Raw genomic sequence first — 14870 nt, 5'->3', positions numbered from 1 at the left:
AGGCAACGTACACTGTTGGGACAACTCATAAAAACTGACACCCTCAACCCACCCCCAGCATTGCACACAATCCAGAGTTGCTGACGTAAATGTTTAGGCTTTTCAAAAGGGAGGATATTTCCAGTCCTTGAAACTTTAAACACAGCCCGTATTTCACTGTCAGAAAGGAGGCGGCAAGTCAAACGAGAATGGGGTGTCTTTTAACCTGTGTGTACACCTGAGACGTCAAGGACTTTGCTGCTAACCTGCTTAGATGAACGTTGGATGAATGTTTCACCTCCTTTTTACTCAATAAAAAAAAACTATCTTGAAAGACACAAAATGTACAAAATAGAGACAAAAATACTTTAATGATAACAAGATACATCTGACTTCAGGAGTCCAAAGATACTGATGGAGTCAATATGCCTGATGTCTTACAAGTGAGTTACAAACTTCTAGACGATGTTCTGTATTTTTGAAGCAGTGGAGTCCTTGTGCTTAACAGAAGAAAACAAGTAATGTGGTGATGGAGCTCTAACAATACAGGAAACACGGTTAGTTTTATTTTCCTGTGAACACATACAGAAAAGCCATTCAAGCAACTACATTATTACAAAAAGCCATATCAAACCTAATGACAGAGAGCTTAACAGATTGTCACTTTACACACATACAGTACATTCTCAATAGGATTAGCTTATGTCTTGTGCTGGGATGTCACAGGAATCCCAACTTCCACAACAGAATAAAAAATAAAATAAAAGCCTGAAAGTCTCACTTACAATAGTCTCTAAATGACTGGGAGGAACAACTGTACCTTACTGTAAGTATACCAGAAAAAAACATAATAACGTGAAAACCCTTAATTGAGCCACAAAATCTGAGCATGTTTCATATTCATTTTGCACCGAGCACTCCTCAGCTTGTGGTGCTCATAAACTGCACTTCCACAACTGAAGCATGTGACTGGCCTGAAATGGTCAAAAGCCTGTCTGTGAACTGAAGGAGGAAGAGAAGAAGAAGAGAACAGAGAAGTAAAGACAGAGTGAATCATCACATTCAAAAAAAATAAAAGAAGACGTTGAGCACGTCTCTCTTCTTCTTGCTCCACTCCTCTCTGCTAGTTGCTGGCTCTTGGCTGCGGCCCAGAGGAATTCTCTAGTGGCCTCGGTAAATATAACATTTAGAATAACAGCGCCAGAGCCCCCGTGTGTGGACTTAACCCAGTTCCTGGGTCCTCGCTGTGTTGCCTGCGGCTCCAACGGGTAGAATAACAGGCTTCATGTCTGGCCTAGGGAAGGGACCAGAGAGGAATAAGGGCTAATTTAGAGGGGCCAGAGATCTGGAGGGTTTCTGTCAAGCCTCTTTCCTGCCTCCTGGGACAGAGAGGGAGAAAAAGTAGCATGGCTCCCCTAAAGAAGGGGCTCAATCTGGTCCAAAGGAGCATGTGGGGATGCAGGACTTGCCTTTGATAAGGAAAACCAAGTTGTGAAATATGAAGTTGCCTCTAGTTTAAGGGTGACTACTTTGCTAATGTGGTCTTATTTCTCAAGATGCAGCAGTCGAACACAAACTGACAATCATCCAAAGTGCAAAATCTAAGACTTTTGTGGCTCAACACCATCGCAAAATAGGTCAACATCAAATCTCGCCGTGACACAGTATCATCCATTCACTTAAATCACAGAGAAGCGGTCACTGTGAACATTTAACAAGTTTAGGCACCTTGATGTTTGTGATTTTTTACATTTGATATTCAACATCCTCTCTGATTGCTGCACTTCACTGATGGCTAGATGGAAAACAAAGAGAATGCATTACATTTGACAATTCAGTTGCTATCTGTGAACAAGAGCAATGTCTCCTGAAGCTACACACGACATTGGTCTGTAATGTCTCTGAGACACAGTTTCTGAAGCTCTATAAACATTGAGAGTGATGTGATACTTTTTTTTGCATTAAAATAAGACACATGTCTGAGTATAACTAAAACGTATGAAATATATGGAGTCTGTATAACTGTGTCTGCTATGCTCGTTTCCATTCACCGCCGCCCAGACAGCAGTGCTGGATGACATCAAAGATCAGTCTTGGCTCTCCTTTTTCTAGCTTTGCAAGAGACTTATCAATACATACGAGTGTGTGTTCATATTCATAGTATTACATTTGCATCCTCTTTAGAGTGGATTTTCACTTTAAGAATGCACAAGTTTGTTGGCTTTATGGCCATCATGCACTAAAATTCATATGTGCCAGAACTGGACTTAAAACCTGTACAATTTGTATTTAATCATCAAGTATCTATAGTTATAATACATATTCCCACTTTGAAACAGCAAATGGCGTATGTTACATATCTACAGACCAATGTATGATGGGTGCAATACTGTGAAGAGAACAACAAACGGCACACCATATACTATGTCATCTATAGTATACCAGTATTGCATATTGTAACTATATTTATACATGTTTATATAAATATAGATAAGTATATTTCTATGTACACTTTGATATTTCAACATTGCATAAAGAATAAAATAAATAATACAAATATAATCAAATCTTACAGTAAGTATGATTTGAGAAATGCTATATTAGAGCCAAAATTGTCCTAACAGTTGAAATAATCATGATAATAACAATTGTTATTCAATTTAAAAAATAAAAATTGTGGCCTACAGTCTGGCATAACAGTACAAGCTACACCACAATTACCCTGCAAGTTTACCATGTGGGGCTGCTGGAATGACTGGAGAGGGTGGAATAAGGACAGGAAAGGTCGGGGCTTGTTTCCCTCTGTTCGGTCTGTCTGAGAATTTGTGTGGACAAATGTGTGTCTGTGTGTGAGGATGTGTTATCGTGTAGAGGTGTGCATAAGTCTGCAAATGTGGCTTTTAAATGGTGTAAGGGGTCAAAGGTCAGTAGCATCTCCTGAGCTTTCACCTCCGGATGTCGGTGGCCTTAGGGTCTTCCTGCTCGGCCACCACTCCGACTTCTGGACCGTGGCGCCGGGGTCCCTGACTGCGGTTGCGTTGGTGGCCGTTGAAGCCCAGCTTACCAGCTTTGTCTTTGTCGCCTTGCCGTGGAGGGCGAGGGTGTTCCGGCTCAGGATGGGAAGGCAAGGTGTGGCGGTGGTGTTCGACAGCGGAGCTGGCGGGAGACGGGGCGAGCGAAGAGCAGAGGCTCAGGCTGTCGCACAGAGCCCCCCAGTTCTGCTCGCACTGCAGCCGGACGCTCCTGGTCAGGGCCTCCTTCACCTCCTCTCCACAGCTCAGGAGGATATTCACCAGCTCCACGTATGGACTGGGCAGAGAGAGGCAGATTACTCACATGAATCCTGTGATTTAATGTACAATACATCAAGGTCTGGCAAATGACAGGAATAAATGGGGAGAGGCCAGACCAGTCACTTACCCTTTAGGGAACAGGTCTTGGAAGTGGATCATCTCCACCATGACAGCTACGTTCTCTTTAGCAGCAGAGCACAGGTTGTGTTTGATGTAGCATTCTCTCTGGAGCTGGAACACCATCTCCTTAATGGACACACACTTTCTGCTGATGCAGCTGAACTTGTGCCGTAAACCGTGCGCCATACATTTCAAAGCATCCTTGATGAAGGACTTCCCCTGTGTGCACACAAAGACAAAGACTCTTGAAGCGCTTCGGATTAACGCATCTTGTAAAGAACAAGAAGATACTCTGGATCCATGTGGTGTTGATGTATACATGTACGTGATAGTTTTGGAGACGCCATGTTCTGCTTGTGCTACATGAATGTATACTGATCTTACTAAGAAATGGCAGATGAAATTCTGCATGATTAGTCAAATTGTGCCATTCTTCTGGTGAAGTCTTTTAGATTCGTCTGCCAAGGATGTTAAGTTCCTAGTAAGTGACCCTATAGACATATTAACACACCAGTTGAGTCTGGCTTGGCAGGGCTTCAACCTCAGCTATGTATGAAAAGGGAGCAAACTGGGCTTCTGGCCAGCTGGCTCATGACCCTTGGTCCTAACTGTACACACATCAGTCCACCGAGGGGCAAATGAACTTCCCAAGAAAGAAAAAAGAGATTATTAGATAAGTATATGGATTATCGTATTCATAAAAAAAGATATATTTTGATTTATGCAGAAAAATGACAAGCAGTGAACCGATGAAAAGGAGGAGGAGGAATGTTGCCTCTGGTTATACCATTTTTGCAAACAGACAGAATAGTTTAGTACCTGAGAGTCAAATTTGCCAGCGTTGTGCAGGAACGTCATGCAGATTTCCTGTAGCCCTCGTATCTCGCAGGAGTTGTTCTCAAAGCACTCAAACACACCACAGCCGACATCCCCTGCACTCACCAGGCAGTGCTGGATCTCAGCTGGAAATAGAGAACAGGTTAGGGGAGGGACCTTATCATCTGTTCACAGCAGAGACAGCGCACAGATTGTTACAGACATGTTGGCAGTGAAGACCATACAGCTTGGAGGCACAACTCCACTTCAGCACCGACTGCTGCACGAATCACAAAGCTGATGTAGCGTGTAACTATTTCCACAGACGCAGGCGGTCGTTCGTGTGCTCATGACCCGGAGTCTCAGAGAGAAAACGGATGCTGCGGAGTGGGGGGGAGTGGGGAGACGTCTAATTTCCCAAAGCTGAGGGGGTTCCTGCAGAGGAACACTTGGTGACAGATATTACTGTGTCATTCTGCACCACAATCCATCTGCACTGCCTAGCATTGAGATGGGATGGTGCATTGCAGATACAGCCAAACGCAGGAATTTCAGTCAATGTCTGTTAACTAAATGTGCATCAACAAGTCTCTAAATACTGCATTTGTAGACTCACCGAGATTGCATTCTGAAAATGCAATATTACAGCTGTAACATTAGCTTTGTGGGGAGTGCAACAGCAGCAATGCAGCAGTACATGTCATGTGAATATATGATATCTCCTGTCCAATACATGCTGGCCCTCAGGCGCCTTTTTCCTTTTAACATTAAATACAGGGACAAGACATTTTATTGGGGCAGAAATGCCAAGAAAGCAAGTGAAAGTGTCTTTTTTTTTGGATTATTTTATGACAAGCAGACAACCTGTCACTGTTTCCCTGTGTGACATCCTCTGGAGTGCTTTTAATTTTAAACGAATATGGCAAATTGCAGATTAGGCTGGTAGCCAAGACACCATATAGACTTTCAGTTTGGCTATGAAAACCCCAACTGTTGACCTAAGTAAAACACAATTACACGCGTGATTTGTCTTGGAGCTGATAACTGACGGGCGTGAGAACATTGTCGGAATTGCGCACCAGTTGCGTAAAAGGAGAAGTTTTTTCACCCTCCGTCTTGACCACGGCAAATAAAGGATTAAATGTGATTTATTAGAAACCATGCTTGTCAACAAAAGAGCCTCTGTTTGGGGGGCAGTGGGGGGGGGGGGGGGGGGGGGGGGGAGACGAGCTGCTTGCGGGGGTTTGTGGGCACTGAGTTGAACTTTAGTGCGCAGGAAAAGTGAGCCGCTGTCAGCAGTGCTTGTTTTGGCATCACGGGAATGTGCTTGGATCGTACGAGCTTGGCCGCAACGTGCATTGAATTACACAGTGGTGTTAGCAGGGTCTCTGCTGCGAAACCTGTATTGGAGTTGGTCCCCCATTTTTCAACGTGGAACAGAGATATTCTTTAAACGCAGGTTCACTTGGTGGGATGGCCCGGCTGCGCAAATCTGAATAAACCTGAATAAGTCTGGGAGAATATTCCGTAGTGTTTTGCGCAAATTGCGCGAACCGCACTGGTCTTTTATCCCATCTAAGCGCAATTTCCTCACAGGGTCGCCTCTGTAAATTAAACTTGGCTCACCGCTACACTACTCCACTCATCGCTGCTCCACTAACCTGCTTGAACACATCACCCTACGCTCATTTCGAGAATTCACAGCTCATGGAAAACAGATTTCCCCCCTCCAGATAGCCGGTGAAACAGTTACCTATAACCCGCGCACACACGCTCTGCAGCGCGCCCGCACACCTAGACGTGCTGCCGTATACATTACCTATTACCGTGTGCCGTCCTATTAATAGTTTACTAACATATTGGGTTTCTGTCTGAGAGTATTTACAAAATATCGCCTTTCGCAGTGATCGAAGAGCGTGTGAAAACGTTCAAAAACGAGGGGGAATTTCTCAAATCGCCCAACCGTGTCACCTGCATGGTTTCATTTGTAGCCACACAGAAAGCACGTGTCCGGGACAAACCCCATGGAGATTTGCAACCCAGTCTCTCTCTCTATGTATATATATATTCAAAAAAATCTTATCTCTGTGAACATTTCCTACCTGTGTTCTGCAGGGAGAGGCGTCCTTTCTGGCTCGCAGGCTTCTCCGGGGGACTGTCGTGAATATCAATATTATCCGACACCACTACTTGCTCCAGCACTGACAAAACCAGCAGCGCCACGGCCAGTTTGACCAACATTGCGTCTCCCCAACAGCGCGCTTCTCTATTCCCAGCAAAGATCCGGCAGTGTGTGTGCGTGAAGGTTCACCTTGGATCAGTGATCGGCGCAGCTGCGGCTCGGTATCTTACGGGGCAGCTGTGGGACTGAACGCATGAGCTGGAAGGGATGCTGTCTATATTTCTCAGAGCCCCGGGTGTCAATTTGGATGAAGGAGTTAAGCAGGTGTTGTCGGTCGGGGCTTCACAACCAATCAGAGACGCAGAAATCCACGTCCAAGGTTTTAGGGGAGTGTCCAGTGAAAGTCCCCTTTTTGCCATAAAACTGGCCCTGTAAAGCAATATTCATGAGGAAAGTTGACTTTGACATTTCTGGGTGATCAAGCAGGGTTTTAATAACCAAATCTGGAAAAATGTCAGTAATATAATATCTAATATAACTTCCAATAAGTCTGTTAACAATCCTTCACTGGGTTAACTCATTTGCATACATTGCAAGATAACTTCTTGCTTAAATTTGTTGCAGATGCAGCAGTGAAAAGTCAGTTTTTGCCATAAAACTGGAGCCCTCGTTCAGGATACAGGGCTATCTGTGAGAGCAGGAGGAGGATCAAGAAGTCTGGCAGCAAACTAGAGAAAAGTGTATGATGAAGTAGAAAAAAGCTCAGAGTTAGTGGATCTACAACTGACATCTGTAGCACTGCTTTCACAGAAAATAGACAACTGCACAGGATATTCTTGCAATCAGCGTTCTGCTAATAATCACAATCAAACAACAGGACAATAAACTATTAATATTGTATTGATTTTAACATCAAACTGTAAAAAGAACTGCTTACTTACAAGTGAAGCTCCTATAAATAGAACGCCTTTAACTAAGTTTTTATGGGGAAGTAAATACAAAGAGGCCTGTTACACAATGCCCAGCTTAGTCTGTGACAATGAGGTCTGCTAACCACTACTACAGGGAGTGATCTAAGAATAGAGGACAAACATTGGCAGGGCTGCACATTTGGAGACGCCGGAGGAATCTTTTTCAAGAGCAACACTTGAGGATGCCATGTGGAATAACTGCGAGCTGAATGAGCCCGCGAGAAGGAACATAAAGTCTCTGTCTTTCGAAATGTTTCCAATGACCTAATGGTGTTACTACTCCTCAGGTAAAGGCCTCTACGGGAGCCGGCGGTGCCATGCAACCCCGGCATGCCGCTGCGTCACTCATGTTGCAGCTGTGGACAAGGAATGGCATCATGAAGTGACCATGAGGGTGTGCAGGGTGGGGAGCTGCACTTAGGTCTCAAGCCTGTAGGGGGCCCACTGATACTAATTGTTCCCTCCTAATCTTAATTAGAGCAGCCCAACATCCAAAACTCGCAGGATATCAACAGGCCCAACACAGACACACTAATATATTCACATCCGCAGCTACAGGCAGCTTCCTCCTAACCCAACCTGCATGTTCTCGGATTGTGGGAGCACCTCAGGAGAACTTGTTGACATGATATGCAAACTCCCAAAACCACAGCTGGCGGTTTACTGTTAAAACTCTCAAGGAGCGAAACAAACTTCAGCCACATCACACAACAGAGGAGGTGCTTCAGCGTCTGCGTGCGATGAGCCGAAGGGGGTAAAGGGCCTGACTAAAATCCCAGACCCCCCAAGACAAATACATTACGCCACTGCTCCGGCGCCCCATAAACGAACATGGGGAAATGATTGGTGGTTGTGTGTGTGTGTGTGTGTGTGTGTGTGTGTGTGTGTGTGTGTGTGTGTGTGTGTGAAAGAAAAAAACACAGACGGAGGAAGAAACAAACAGGCCTCTGATTGTGGCCGCCCTGAATTTCATAGATCTGTGACTTTTGAAATCTGTTTATCATAACATTTCATTAAAATTTCATAAAATCCTTTTCATGGGAAGCTCTGGCTCTGTCTGCTGGAAAAACTTGCAGGCTATATTTAGACCATCAATGAAAATTAGCCTAAAGCGGGAATTGGACTCCTGCTCTAACCCTAACCAAAATGATGATCACTTACAGCTCTAAATATAGATAATTATTATCTTGAGATGGCAGTATCTATCGTTTTAATTGAGGTTTTTCAGTCAGCAGAATGAGCTTTTGGAGAAGTCACCACAGCTGAGAAATGGGAGGTATTTTGGCCAGGAGATGATGCAGCACAGCAAACCTCAACATTTCAATATTCCCATTATATTCTTATGTGGAATGTGGTAGGCTTTTACTGTCAGGAATTTATGATGATCTTGTCCTATTTTGTCTTCTACCTCACAAAAAGATGAGTTCAGAAGTAAAGGGTTTCAATTTAAGCACATAAATATGACATGGCATCTCTATAGACGTTGTTCCCATCAAAAAAAAAAATAAATTGAAATGTTCCAGACTCTGTGTCACAAATTGGCCTCAGCTTTGATGAACGGAAATTGCAATACAGCAGTATTTTCAGAGTCCACTGGATTTCCATCAGGAGGGTGTAGCGCACCGTGGCACGCGTCTGGAGATGGGCTTGGTGCGTGTCCAGTTGTGCCTACACCACAAACTGGAATCTCCAGCTCAATTCACGTCTGTTAAAAACTGCCCACGCTGTCCACACACCCTCGATTTGGCCCAATCAGTGTGCTGCAGTGGACCACAGGCTTGTAATAGCGTGTGCGTCACCGCTGCCTACTGATGCTGCGTTCAGGACATATGGGAAAACCTTATTAGACATCCTTTAACCAAGACAGACAACCAGGAGGCATCCAATTCGCTGTTAGAAGTTATTTCACGGGGATTCCTCAGTTGTCTCCTTGACAGCAGAGAATCTATTGAGGTAAACGCAGAAGTGGAGACTGAGCTCATTTCTTTTTTTCTTCTTCTTCAAAGTCTAGTTAAAAGTGCCACCGTAAACCCAACACTGCCGAGCAGAACCAGGTTTAAATTATCCTTTTACAATCATTCACCATGATTTTAACTTAAGTGCCTTGTTGAAAGGTGGAGAAAAAAATGGTTTTCTGAAGTGAAATGCATTTATACTACTTTACTTGAATGCAGCACAAAAGGCCAAGCATTGGCACAGAGAGGAAGAACATTCAGCGGTTTGACGGACCAAATGAATGAGCATCCCAATTTAAAACTTTATTCTCAAGAATTAAGATATTCTCTGAGTACATGTTTTCCACTGCAAATGGCCAGTTACTGTATATGTCGAAGCAAATCAGTAAATTAGACGGGAAAATCTCACTTCAACCTTCGTTTCAGTGACTATTCTGACAGATCACATATTTGTGATTAGCTGCACATCATTCTAGATGTTCAGATTTTTCATTTTGTGAGCAATTTCAGGACTTCTCATTCATGTCGACTCATAAATTGAGTTTACTGGCTGATGCACCACTTTATTTGAAGGCCTCCAGCCTCCAAACACTTGTCATTCACAGCTAGGGTTGCCACCCGTCCCTTAAAATACGGAATCGTCCTTTATTTGACAATAAATTGTTGCGTCCCGTATTGAATGATTACGGGACACAAATTGTTCTGTATTTTCATAAATGCCCCGTACACGTCTGTCACACACTCATCAAAACTGCATAATGAATAAAATAAAACACAGGAAATATTAAGGGCAGCCAATTTCATCTTCGTAGGACCTTTGTAGCGAGGACCCGATGCCAGGTCCAGTGGACAGACTTCAGACGTCTCTGTGTGTCCGGTCCTGTCCGGTCCTGTCTCTGGTTGCCAGGTTACAGACGCTGCTGCACCCACACGTTTAAAAATGTCTACACCTGAAACTCCACCACGTCTAAAGAAGCAAAAACGTTTGCAAATGTACAGACTGGAGTGGGAAGAGTGGAACCACTGGCAATGGATACAAGGCAGACTGTGTTTTCTGTTGCTCATGGACTGGCTGAAGTAAGGCAGCATCAGGAGACAAACATGTAAGAAACATGAGAACAGAGAGAACCCAACCAGCAGGTCACAGTTTATCATCCCCCAGTCATCTCCTGAAGTCCATATGGTGAGAGACATCAGTATCTGGTTGTTAATTTACCAGAGGATGCTTATAATCATGCTGATGTGGTCTGTACTCTACAGTATTTTAGTGACTCAATGCCTAAGTTGTTTAGTTTATTATTATTTTAAATGCTTTTTACTTTTTAATAAACATGTATTTAATAGCCTATATGTAATCAATAAATGTCCTTTCCCTATCTAAAGAAAAACTCACTCAGAACTCTGATATGTTAACAGGACTAAACAACTAAATCAATAAATACATGCATAAACACATAAATAAGTTAACACATTAATTGTGTTAAGATTAGATTTAGATGGGAAAAAATGTATGTAGAGAATTTCTTTGTCCAGTATTCTGCATTCAGTAGTTTATGTTTTTGCAGAATCCAGTATTGCTCACTGGTTGGTCATTTTATTTCATTAGTCTGGTTTCACTGTTTAAAATGATGCCACTTCTGTTCAGACAGAACCTGTGATCATAAAACAATACAAAATTCTTAGTTTCATGTTAATAAAGCACTTAAAGCTTTAAGTATGGCTAAATGCTTTTTTCAAAATTAAATATATCACTCCTTAGGTGGTAGTGGCCCCAAGTTCAGTAAAGTTGGAAAGATATTCACAGATTCAGACTTCCAGCATCAATAACTCATTAGATATAGGTTGTCAAAACATAAACGGTGCCTCTTTCCCATTGTTGCAAGGCAGACAATGTGCTACAAGCCCAGTTTTATCAAAAGTAGCTGTCTTTCAAGCTACAGGAATAACATTGGTGTCTATGAGCAGCCGGCTGTGAACACGCACGGTCTGCAAATTGCAAAACTGCTGCAACAGTAAAGAGAGACACAAATATTCAATAGCTTCTCTCTGATACTCTGTAGTGTCACCAGAATCAACTTCAACTGGCTCTTGTTGACACCAGTGTTATTCCTGCAGCTTGAAAGGCAGCTACTGTTGATCAAACTGGGCTTGTAGTATATTGTCTACCTTACAACGATGGGAAAGAGACATCGTTTATGTTTTGACACCGTATATTTAATGAGTTATTGATGCTGGAAGTCTGAATCTGTGAATATCTTTCCAACTTTACTGAACTGTGGCCCCGAGGAGCTGTGGTGGGCGTCCTTTATTTTCATTTCTGAAAGGTGGCAACCCTATTCACAGCTTGACTGCATCTGTTGCAGCCACTTAAATATCTGCAGAGTTATCACCGCCTGTGATGACAAACATGTAAAGTGTGAGCACGGTTGTGGTCTGCTTCCCGCAAGTGGTTGCGTGACAGCTTGAGAGCTGTCGTTTCTTTATTTTTACTCCTCAGATGTGTTCCATTTCAAAGGTATTAAGAGTATATTTCATGTTTACGTTGCATAAAGGCATTGTCTCCTTTTGGTGACACTGTCCAGAAAATAGACAAGTATGCTTTGATAGCCGTAACGTTCATTCACTCTGACTGCTGTACTGTAAACATACAGAAAGCAGACATGTGTTCTGAGTTGGGACCCCTGGGGCCCTGGCAAGTGACCGTCCAATGAAACCACAACAGAGAGGCCAGGCTGTTGTGTGAGTGTGTGTGTGTGTGTGTGTGTGTATTTGTGTGTGAACTGGGGGGATGCTTCACTGCGAGGGAGGCTTCTGTAACAGCAATTAATGTTACTAGTTTACAGACTCTATATAGCAACTTGACGGGAAGCATGTGGGTTTAGTTTGGTTACAGATTCAGGCTTTGTAGTGGAAAAATGCTGGACAGTAACTCTTGAGTGACCTACAGAGGCTTCGTTTAAAACATTGCAGTGTTCTTTCCACACTTGGTTGTTGTTGTCAACAGGCTGACAGTAAAAATATGGCTGCAGATGATATTCTTGCTTCATTTTAATATGACATTTTCAAATATGATCTTGGCCACATTGTGGTCCTTTATCTGATACGCGTATGATGTGATGTGATTCCTTAAATCAACCTTCCTCCCATCACACTTTTACTCACTGTAGGCTAATTTTTCACTCCAATATAAAGTCCTGTACCTCTATGGAAACTGCACAACCATGACTAGAAGTAGAGGGAGCTCAAATTGTCTTTTGTGCAGTCTGACATGGTTATAATACCACAAATCTCAAAAAAAGAAAAAATTAATCTCTAATATTTTTCTTTTACAAAAATATATTATAACAGGAAGAATGTCATTTCTACATGCTACAAATATGCTACATATGCAACTTGCATTTACTTTTTGTTTATATACCTGTTTTGTGAAAACACAGCCTGCAGTTCAGCCGAGTTTAGCACCACGGAGTAAACTATTTGTTGTTTTTCACAGAATCTATTTAGGGCAAACTTCAATTTTGGAAAAGCATAAATAAAGACATTTTGTTGAAATATGAGGATTTTAAGCTTAGATTTGGAGACTTCTAGCAACCAAACAATATGCCACAAATGAGAAGCTAAATGACTGTATCTGTATCTTTGTTTTTACATTGTCTGCCTCTGATAAATGGTGTAATTAAGGCAAAGGATAAAATGCTTTTCAAACCTGTTGTCAGATTTTGCAATTGAGAGGATTAAGACAAATTCAAGTTGAAATAGTTATATATTTATAATGTTAGCTTGGCTATTCTCTGCCTACAAAGCACCTCTACAGTTATTTAATTACAAAGTTAAATCTTATTTGTATAATTTGTACAAAAAAGTGAGGGTAAAACAGAATGAAGTTTACAAAGGATAATATATAACAATGGTCCTGCTGTGCATGAGAAGTATCCAGCATATTTCCAAAAATATTCAGCTATTGCTTTAAAAGCAAAATACATGCAAATAAGATAAGTGTGAGTTTTTACACTGGGCTACAGCGTATATGCAGCCAGCCAAGTCGATGAGCCACTGGAGCTGTGTGCTGACACATGGCCTCCATTTCACTGACATACTTCTACTCAAGCATGCCAGGTGTTTACTCTCTATAATATCATTATTTGCATGAGAGGGACAGTTCAAAAGGGTGAGCAGTTTCAAATGGTGCTGAATAAAGGCACGGAAACAGAATAATATAAACAATCAAGTGCAAAAAAAAAATCGGAGCAGTAAATCAAAGCTGAGTTTTGGGTCTCACTGTGTGAGCATAACTTATAAAATCACACCAAGGAGAAAGAGCAGCAGCGTTGGGCTGTGAGAAGGAGAAGCTGTGGGATATCAAGTACCAAAGTCTTCGAGGAACCTGAAGAGGATATCTTAGTGTCTAAATTTGGCTCAGTTTATGGCTGTGTGCGTGTGTGCATGTGTGCGTGTGTGTGTGTGTGTGTGTGTGTGTTTCTCTGTGTATAATGATATGATGAGGCGAAAACTCAAATGTTGACTTCTTGGAAGCTTCAGTTAGCACAAACTTTCTTGTTATATCGGGGTGACTATGCATTTCTGGCTTTATTTAAGAGACTTTTATGAGTCTAAGAAGTTGAAAAACTATATCAGCTCATTAAGGTGTGACGTGTTTTCCCTGTGAATGCATACTGCAACAGAAAAGCATGCAATTTTGTAGCAGCAAGCTGCAAAGCCACTCGCTGTCTCTACTATTAATGCACTCTTTGGTGTGTTAACTCACCTGACTCGTGAAAAGAGAGGTTTTACTGGCCCAGCTCAGCAGGCCAGCTCTGGGCTCTGACTCCAACTGGTGTGAAAGCGCCACATCTCAGACCCTCACTTAACTCGCCTCAAACAATGTGCTATTATAGGGTTTGCTCTGTATGGGTTATATTGCAACAGTGCTGGCAGATTACAAAGTGCCCCGTCTCATTACTGTCCATATAAGCCCACAGGCCTCGCCAGGACAAAGGAGTTATTGAGTGATAAGGGGAAAGAGATGGGCTGTAGCTGCCCATGAGAGCCCTCACCTTGGCTGCTCCAACCTCGATGAGGGCAGAGGTGATGTCATCATGGCTAGAGACACAGGGGTCGACCTCTCTGATAGGTGGGCATGCTGGGACAAAAGAGAGCAGCTTGGACACAAAGGCCCCATTTAATGAGAGTGAGACATGAGGCCAGAGTGGACTACGTGGGTGGCACATAGTGTCATAGCTGCTCAAAAGACTGGTGAGCAATTAATCATCTGATTCAAGAACTGGGCAAAGTGCTGAGGCTATTATGTAAGGTCAGTTTTGACATCACCAGCAAAGCAAGGGGAGTCTTTCTGGGTTACACTTGTATCTGATCACAGTGATCCCCCCAAAATTTGCCTTGATCCCATAATATTGGATCCAGGGATGCTATATTTATCATGATGGTCAGGTCCAACAATTGTGCAACATAATATGACACACTTACCCCTCATTAGAGATGAAGGGTCCTTTGTGGCAGCCTGACAATCATTAAAACTTCTCCCCTGGCTTGGCTTGTTTACTCTCTGGTAATTACCAGGTGATTGTGTAGCCTGTGACCCATATTCAGAGTCAGG

General features: G+C 42.7%; 1 protein-coding gene across 1 annotated transcript; it reads right to left on the bottom strand.

Annotated features, from left to right (window-relative positions):
- Positions 1-324: 324 nt before the first annotated feature.
- Positions 325-6649, bottom strand: stc2a (stanniocalcin 2a). Its single transcript, XM_035942863.2, has 4 exons — positions 6311-6649; positions 4212-4354; positions 3400-3611; positions 325-3288 (listed from the first exon to the last, which is right to left on the bottom strand). The coding sequence occupies exons 1-4, from the start codon at positions 6447-6449 to the stop codon at positions 2925-2927; spliced, it is 858 nt and encodes a 285-aa protein (XP_035798756.1). The 5' UTR covers positions 6450-6649; the 3' UTR covers positions 325-2924.
- Positions 6650-14870: the final 8221 nt, after the last annotated feature.

Source organism: Amphiprion ocellaris, chromosome 13 (assembly GCF_022539595.1).
Source record: "Amphiprion ocellaris isolate individual 3 ecotype Okinawa chromosome 13, ASM2253959v1, whole genome shotgun sequence".
NCBI lineage: Eukaryota > Metazoa > Chordata > Actinopteri > Pomacentridae > Amphiprion > Amphiprion ocellaris.
The sequence above is the reverse complement of the archived record's forward strand: the minus strand, read 5'-3'. Positions and strand labels throughout refer to the sequence as shown.